Consider the following 9081-nt stretch of genomic DNA (forward strand, 5'->3'; position numbering starts at 1 on the left):
GTATAAGGTTCGTTCAATTTGGTTGAGAAATGCGCATAACCGAATCTGGAGACGAAGAACAACGATGAAGCTCGCGAGAAGTTCTGGAATTTCGCTGTTTGATCCGTTTCTTTGCCTGGCAATTTTCAAAACGTGTTTGGCGCCGGAAAGAGCCAATGGAAACGCGACACCGCATTAAAATAATACTGCGTCGTTTTGGCCAGGCGGTAGATTATTACAATTATGCCACTCAGATTATATTTAATCCATAATTCATTTAAATAATCATTTCATAAATTAACAAATCTTACAAAAATCATATCTTAATCAATTTTAATCCAAATTAATTGGGGTTTTTTTTGTCAGATTCCAAATTTCCTCTAGAATATTTTAGGCATAGTAACTCAAGTTGTGCCTGGTGATTTTTTGGATTGGCTTAATGATATTTGTCATGTAGGCTATATTTGTATGTTTCACCGTTTTAATCACAAAATAATCATGCTTGCTCCAAATTGAATGAAATTTCACATGCTTGTTCTTGACTCTCTCCTGGAGATTTTGATGTATAGTTTGAAATTTTTGGATCCCTGGATTGGTGGATATGATATAATACTTTTGAGTGTGACAATATGTGTCACACTATGCTATGCTGTGCTCATGATTTAATTTTCCATGCTTTCACTAGGCCTATGGCTATGATTTTTTGCATGAGATACCTTGCATATGTCTAGTTTCACCATGAATTTTTGTAGGAATTGTTGATACATTTCCTATTTGATTTGGATTTTTGATTGCTGTTTAGCATTTTTAGGGTTTTGCTTGAGTAGCAAACTTCCATGTCTTGTAAAATCCTCATCCCTTACCATATGAATGTGAAATTTGGTGGAGTGTTTCTTAACATGTATAGATTTAATTTGGCTTTGGTCCCATTCATTTCCCATTTGTTCATACTGTTTTACAATTGATTGAAGTTGACACTTGGTTTGTGACCTAGTTTAGGTTGATTTTTGCATGCCATGACATGTTGAATTTAATTTCTCTACTTCCACTTGTCCAAATGGCATGAAAATTGATAGGTAGCTCATTGAATATGTTCTGGTTAGGATAGAATTTTTGTGGAATTTATTGAGCTGTTTTGATATTTGGTTGGTTGTGATCATGCTGTTGACTCATATGTGGTTCATACTTGACTACTTTGACTTAGATTGTGCATAAAATGAACTTAGTGCGTAGTTTTGATGTGAGGCCAATTAGGTTCTCTTTTTAATTGATAAATCTTGGTTATGATCATGTTTCACTTGCTGTTTTAAGTTTTTTCCCTCCTTTGGACCCTAGGCTTGTCCTAGTGGTCTTGTTACTCATGTTTGAGTTTGACTTTGACTTTTCAGGTTAAGAAGCAAAGTGCTTAAAAGGAATTAATGCAAGTTGAATTGTTTCATTTGACTATTATGAACTAACTTGTTTGTGTTGTAGGGTGCTTGGTTCACTTGAGCTTTGTGCTATGCACATTGCATTGTTTGATTGTACATTGTTGTTGGTTCTTATGTTGTTGTTTTGTTTATGTTGGGATGCTGATTATATTTGATTGATTTCAGGTACCCTTAGTTGCTCAGTTCTCTTAAGAACTTGCATTGCTTTGCTTGTATAGCATTTGCATTGAGGTAGACTCTCTTGTCTCCATGTAGTCTGGAAGACCTGGCTTGTTATTTAGCCAGGCAACTGTCTGAAGTCCTCCTTAAGAGGCAATGTTTGTGATTGTTTATGTTTGTCCTAAGCAGGAAAAGTCCTCATGTGAGGCAATTGGTAGACAAAAGAGATATGTAGTCTATCTCCTACTATTCTGTGAGTCACTCACATTGCTCACACTACTTGTGTTTGATGCATGTTGAGTAAAACCCAAGATCTATCGAGTCTATACTTTGGGGAGAGAGTTCCATCTTTCTGAACTCCCCCACCTTCTTATATTCAATACTCTCCCTGACCAGGGATAAGAGTGATGAGGCACACCCCTCATATCCTTTCATCTGCTTCACCTTAGCCCCTCAATGGCAAGGTTAAAAGCACCATCTACCCTATTCCAATTGACTTTTAAAGTCCAACCTTTGATTGAGCCTAAATTGTGTGGTTATAGTGTGTGCTACTTGAACTTGTTTGATTGATCATTTGATTCATTTGAACATGATTGCTTACTTGCCATTGTGCATTCACCATTATTGATTGTTAATTCTTGCATGATCATTATAGCATATCCCTGTGATCTATGTTTGTTTGCCCATTAAGTCTTTCAATTAAAATATAGACCACGAAGAAAATACAAGAATTCTCGACCTAAGGTTCGTGTGGGTCTTCCAAAGAAGAACCCTAAAGTTTTGAAACCCGCTTTCACCATTCCTCCCAAACTGTTACAATCCCTTGCAGAAGACCCTAAATGGGATGAAAAAGGAAGCGTCACACAAAACTACAACTCCTTCGGTGTCGTCAATGACCCTAACTCCCTCACCGATAATCTTCAAGCTCCTTCTGTTTCCGATGACCCCAACGATTCCGGCAGTGATCTCGAAGAAGACGGTATATTCTCCTCAATTCATTATCTTCTCTTGCTTCAACAATTAGTGTGTTTTTGTGTCAGAAATTGTTTATATTTTGTTAAAATGAGTTTGAATTTTGTGAATTTTGGGTTTGTAGATTTGAAATCGGCACTGGGAAAGAGGAGAAGAGATGGTAAAAGTGCACTTCCTCAACCTTTGACTTCAATTCAGCGTCTTTATATTAGTCGTCTAGTTGAAAAATATGGAGCTGATTTTCAGGTTTGATTTTCATTTTTGCTTTTCTGGAGGACCTTTTGGTTTGGTTAAATGTTCTTTATTTTCTGTTTTCAATGTTCATTTCGATTGAAGATTTTAATATTGTAAAGTGATAAGGTTGCAATCGAGGTTAAAATCAAATTACAATTTCACATTATTAGTCTGTTTTTCTAGTTTTTAGGAGGATGTTTGATGTTTTGATCTTGTTATGGCAGAGAATGATGATGGATATAAAGTTAAATCCTATGCAGCATTCAGTTGCGACTTTAGAGAAATTGTGCATGAGCTATTACATATACAAGAACAAGAATCCGCTTATTGTTGGAAGGTGAAATGCTTGGCTTAGGAGCAAGTGTAGGGCCGTCGAAGATTACCAATTACAGGTGTATGGGTCATGATGGGTGAAATGTTGTTACAATCAGGATTTGTTTTGTTTTGACACTTTGGATGTTGCTCGTGGAATATTGTTATGAAATAGACTCCCACAAAATCCAAATCAAAAGATAATGCGATTCCACGATGAATATTATGAATATCTATTTCTCGAATTTTATAATGAAATCATATAATATACACGATGAATTGTTTTGTCTGTTTCTTTCTTTATTTAGGAGGCCAGTCAAATGGCACATCGAGCCAATCTGAGACAGATTCTACCAACACAACTGTGAGTTTTCTTTCTGCTCTTATATTATTAGGTTTTTCTTTATAGCAACTTATGATTAATTACTAGTTTTCTATAGCTAATCATTGATTGATTATAGATATTTGTTGGAGGACTCGACCCTAATGTTACAGATGAAGATCTTAGGCAGACATTCTCCGAGTATGGTGAGATAACCTCTGTTAAGATACCTGTTGGAAAGGGCTGTGGTTTTGTTCAATTTGCAAACAGGTAAAAAGTTTTAAACTATCTCAAATCTTTTCATTGATATGCTTTTTAATCTCCATTAATGTAATCACCGTAATAATAATATTTAAACAACCTTTGCAGAAACATTATGCATAAAAAGTATTGATGCAGCAAAATTATCACCGTAAAAAATTATTATGTAATCACTCGATGCTCTGATGTCAAACCATTGATGCAGGTTGCTGTGTACACCTGTGAGGATTGTGGCTTTGAAATCTACCAGGTAGTTTATTAGAGTAATGCGAGAACTGTTTTATATAGAAAAGGAAATGAAATTGTTCAGTTCTGGTATCTGGATTAGGATTTGGAGGTCAGAAGGTTAACCAACTATGTTAAGTATTACTACTATAATTTATTTATAAGTATGATTAAACTTTGTTAGATTTTTTTCTCAGTTGTGGGGTATGGCTAACCAAACCCACTTAGTGGGATAATACTTGGTTGTTATCATTGTTGGGATTTGGGTAAGGCTTTGATTGTTTTGGAGTTTTTTAACTTTGATGTTTTCTCCCCTCTCTAAACAGGAAGTAACAGCTAGAATATTCATGCCCTTGTTTGAGTGTCCATCAAGGCGTTGTGTCATGAACAAGAGCAAGGGTAATGTCATCCTTCAACTGAGAGCATCAAAGTTTTTGAGATTTCAAGAGGTTTGTACTATACTTTGATCCATCAAATTCTGATACATTCTTAATTACTTTATTTTTCATGTTCTGCATCATTGCTTATTAACTATGGAATAAGGAGTTTTTAAATGGTTAAATTGCAGGCAAAAATCCAAGAGTTAGCTGAACATGTTCCAAAGGGTCATATTCCTCGAACAATGACTGTTCATCTTAGGGGAGAACTCACTAGAAAGGTTTGCTATTCCCTTCCAATGGAACTGAACTAACATTACTATGTCAATTGTTATCAAGTACCTGAAATGTGTCAATACATAGTTGTATTCCTTTAATATGAACTTGACCTTACCTGACAATCATATGAATAAAGTTATCTCATAAAACACCAGGGCACTAATCATGATTAATAATTACAATGATTTGGTGTACATATTGAAGTTTAACTGGCTATATTTCTGCTACTGTTTACTAACTTGCTCATTGTGTATTATCAGGTAGCTCCGGGTGATGTTGTTGAACTATCAGGGATTTTTCTTCCTATACCTTATGTTGGTTTTAGAGCAATGCGTGCTGGCCTAGTTGCTGACACATACTTAGTGGCCATGTCTGTTTCTCATTTTAAGAAAAAATATGAAGAGTAAGTTACACTTGCAGATCTTTTATTTTATAATAACCAATCCCTTTATTTTTACCCCACTTCCAATACAGCAATGCTTCTTGGACTTTTTATTCCATTTTTTGCTTGGGTTGCTGTCTACTGGGATATTGTCATGACTTGTTTGCGCGCAATGAAATTTATGCCTAGTTAATCTTATTACAGTAGTTTGGGGAATGTAGTTACATGCAGCTTCCTAATAATTTAATTATGTCATAGATATGAACTTAGAGGAGATGAGGAAGAGCAGATCAAACGTTTAGCAGAAGATGGTGATATCTATGATAAGCTGGCAAGGTCACTAGCTCCTGAAATTTTTGGACATGAAGATATTAAGAAAGCACTGCTGCTGCTTCTTGTTGGTGCACCCCACCGGCAATTGAAAGATGGAATGAAGGTAATAAACTTCATATTATTTGAAGCGCACATGTTTAATGGAGCTTAAGATTTACATAAAAATAATCATGTTGAATTATTAGGGATAAAGACATGATATCATTTATTAAATTGTAACGGTATTAGTGATTTGTATGAAATTTTTGTTTTATTTCCTCCCTCAAACTTTATGCTAAGTTTGTTCTGCTTTTGATTTAATTTATGTTGTCTGTGTTGGAGTACACAACTAAATAACTAAATATTATAAATTTCATTTAATTGCAGATTAGAGGAGATCTACATATATGTTTGATGGGGGATCCTGGTGTTGCCAAAAAATTTCGTATACCTTAGACAGCGCTTTTGTAAAAAGCGCTGTCTAAGGGGGGGATTAGAAAGCGCTTTAGGCAAAAGCGCTGTCTAAAGGGGGGGGGGCTTAGACAGCGCTTTTTGAAAAGCGTTGTCTAGGGTATACCTAAAAAAATTAAAATAGGAGGGTCTTAGAAAGCGCTTTTGGCCAAAGCGCTGTCTAAGGGGGTGGGGCTTAGACAGCGCTTTTCAAAAGCGCTGTCTAAGGTATACCTAAAAAATTTAAAATAAGAGGGTCTTATAAAGCGCTTTTGGCCAAAGCGCTGTCTAAGGTGGGGGGCTTAGACAGCGCTTTTAAGATTTAAAAAAGCGCTGTCTAAACCTTTAGCAGCGGAGGTTTAGACAGCGCTTTAAAGCGCTGTCTAAGGCTAAAAAAAGCGCTGTCTAAGGTCTTGTTTGTTGTAGTGAGGACAATTGTAACACCATGTTGATTGGCTTTTGTTCCCATGATATGGAAGGATAGAGTGTAAGACCTCATTGGTCACTCATATCTTCTTGGCTCTTGTTTGTTGTATGAGAGGGTGCAATTGTAAGTCCCTGTGATGTGGCATTTGTATTCCTATGACCATACTTTGGAGGTTGGTATAAGTCCAGATAGATTGGCGTCCGACTTCCAAATTTTGTTTTACTGTAGGAGGTTGGTGTAAATCCAGTTATTGGTACCCGACGTCCGCTTTTTGTTTGTGAGATCGGTATAAGACCATTGATGGCATCCGGTATCATTTTTTTGTTTTAGGAGATTGGTGTAAATCCATTTAGTGGTATCCGACATCCGCTTTTGTTTGTGAGATTGGTATAAGACCATTGATAGCATCCGGTATCACCTTGCTTTTAGTTGCTTAGTTTGTTGCCTCATTCCTAAGGACACACTTGAATCATCTTCTATATGATTTCAAGAGGTGAACCTTTCTAAGAAGTTTTGTATTCCATCATCCATACCATCTTTGTCCTAAACTTTTTCACACTTTGCTTTCAAAAACTTTGACTTGTTGTGCAAACATCTTCATGTCTTTTCAAATTAGAAACTTGGACCTTAAGTCCTTGACTTTTCAAACTCCATTTCATAACACTTCTTTGAATCAATCTTAATCATACCTTGACCATATTTTGTAAATAATCATAATCAATTAACTTCACCCATTCAATTGTTTTGGCTTTGTCCATTGTTAATATGTTTTCATACATTAGCCGTAGGTTTTAATTACCATAGAGGTTGATGTAAATCTTACCTTATCCTTAGTGAGTTGATTGTAAGTCTTCCATACTTATTATAGGGTTAACCCCTCACTAGTATGTTGAAGCCGTCCTCGCATGGTGGATTGTTGATGTTGGTTGAGTTTTCTCCTGTTGGTAATGAAGAGCCTTAGTGCTTGTGTTTTAAAATTGAACTCACAAATTTTTGGAAATCTTTTAGCCGAACTACGGCGTTTTGATCCTTACCTTTGATGGAAGGTACGTAGGCAACAGGTTCATCCGTTCGAACACAAAAATAACTAACTTGTACATTCTTTTCTCATCTTCCCCTTCATGTTTGCACAATATGTCAAAACAAATAAACATTTTCTTATACAACAAGTGTGAAAAGGGCTCCCTAGGAGTACCTAGGACGTGATGGGTGCCTAACACCTTCCCATTGCGTAACTTACCCCTTACCTAGATTCTCTTATCTTTTCATTAGTTTTCTATGTGTAAAACTTCTTAGGTTTTTGTTTGCTTTTTAACCAGTCCTTAGGATAAATAAAAGTGCGGTGGCGACTCGATTCATTGTATGCTTTGCTTATGGTTTAATCAATAAATCATATAGCGACGAATACACCGCTACAGAAACGTGGCGACTCTGCTGGGGAGACTTTATAGACCTTCCCCGGTGGTATTGCCTACTTTTCACCCTTGTTGTATGATATTGTTTATGTGTTATTTGACATATTTTTGTACAATTTGGGATAACTGTATTGATTGGAATGTTTGAATTGCTTGATATACAAATGCTGTTTGCTTTGGTGATCTCTGTGAGATGAGTTCTATACCCGAACTCGAGTGCACTCTAGGATAGGAGAATGGCATAGTCTTGTCGACTGGTGTGGAGTATTCCTTAGCCAGTTGACTTGGGAGTCCATTCACTTGGTGGAGGTCATGTTGGATTGATAATGTCACACAAGTTATTTGTGGTTAGGCATTATTCGTTCAATCATGTGCCTTAGAAGCCAAGGACCTTAGTTTACCAAACCCATCTTGGCCTATTTTTTGGACGTAGTGCGGAGGTCGTTCAGATGTAAGTTCTGATGCGATTGTTACGCGATACTACACTCATAAGAGTCTCTCTTGAGAATATTCTTGGAATACGAGTATTCATTCCTCCGATAATATCCGAGAGATGGGACGATGATTATGGGAACCTCTGGTAGAACATGTCTGGCAGGTTTAAACCCTAGTACACTCCCTTTGGGTGGTTCTTAACCAGGACTCCATGCTCGTGACTCTCAGCAAACCCGTGATTCGTGGTTGAGTCGTTCAAACATCGTTAATATCAATGGAACTTGGGTATTGATAGGGTGTGAAACCTAAATCTACCAAAATGGATGGTTGATATTAAGGATGTTAGAGCCGGTTCATGTACCGTTAATATTAATGGAACTTGGGTGTCGATAAGGTGAAAACCTAAATCCACCAAAATGGATGATTGATATTAGGGATACAATGAGCTTTCCCACGACCTTTGTTTAGTGTGCTTTGCTTGATCCTTGAGTGTGATTGTTGCATTCATGCATTCATGCATTCATCTGCATCTCATGTCATCAAAAAAAAAGAAAATTTTCAAGGAACTTAAAGGGTTTATTTGCAAAATTTTCAGACATGGAAAGACCAAAAAGGCATACGAAGAAGTACAGCTTTAAGCAGCCTGATGTGAAGGAGTTAAGGAATCTGACATCTTATGTATTAGATCCTTTGGGTTTCAAAGCTTGCTATGGGAAGCTTTTGCCTCTGTTGACTGCTCAGGTTGATGAGGGATTGATGAGTACTCTAGCTCAGTTCTATGATCCTCTGTATCACTGCTTCTCATTCCCGGACTTCCAGCTGTTGCCTACTTTGGAGGAGTATTCTCACATTATTGGGATCCCGATTCTGGATCAGGTGCCGTTCAGTGGCTTAGAGAGTATTCCGACTGCTCGAGAGATTGCAGATTTGTTGCACATAGACAAAGCTTTTGATTAAAGCTAATCTGACTACCAAAGGCGGAATTCAGGGTCTTCCTTCTGATTTCCTCGTCGCTCAAGCTACCATCTATGGGAAGGCCATGAGTGAGGATGCCTTTGAGGCTTTGTTTGTGTTGCTCATCTATGGGTTGGTCCTGTTTCCCAACTTTGA

The 9081-nt window shown here is 37.0% G+C and overlaps 2 protein-coding genes across 2 annotated transcripts; both read left to right on the plus strand.

Moving 5' to 3' along the window:
• Window positions 1-2024: 2024 nt before the first annotated feature.
• Window positions 2025-2833, plus strand: LOC127130828 (uncharacterized). Its single transcript, XM_051059790.1, has 3 exons — window positions 2025-2032; window positions 2279-2547; window positions 2665-2833. Exons 1-3 carry the CDS (start codon window positions 2025-2027, stop codon window positions 2790-2792), a joined length of 405 nt encoding a protein of 134 aa, XP_050915747.1. The 3' UTR covers window positions 2793-2833.
• Window positions 2834-2991: 158 nt separating this feature from the next.
• On the plus strand, window positions 2992-5700 carry LOC127130830 (DNA replication licensing factor MCM7). Its single transcript, XM_051059791.1, has 8 exons — window positions 2992-3111; window positions 3548-3678; window positions 3808-3919; window positions 4221-4343; window positions 4463-4552; window positions 4811-4953; window positions 5191-5368; window positions 5632-5700. Exons 1-8 carry the CDS (start codon window positions 2992-2994, stop codon window positions 5698-5700), a joined length of 966 nt encoding a protein of 321 aa, XP_050915748.1.
• Window positions 5701-9081: the final 3381 nt, after the last annotated feature.

The sequence above is a fragment of the Lathyrus oleraceus genome, chromosome 3 (assembly GCF_024323335.1).
Source record: "Lathyrus oleraceus cultivar Zhongwan6 chromosome 3, CAAS_Psat_ZW6_1.0, whole genome shotgun sequence".
NCBI lineage: Eukaryota > Viridiplantae > Streptophyta > Magnoliopsida > Fabales > Fabaceae > Lathyrus > Lathyrus oleraceus.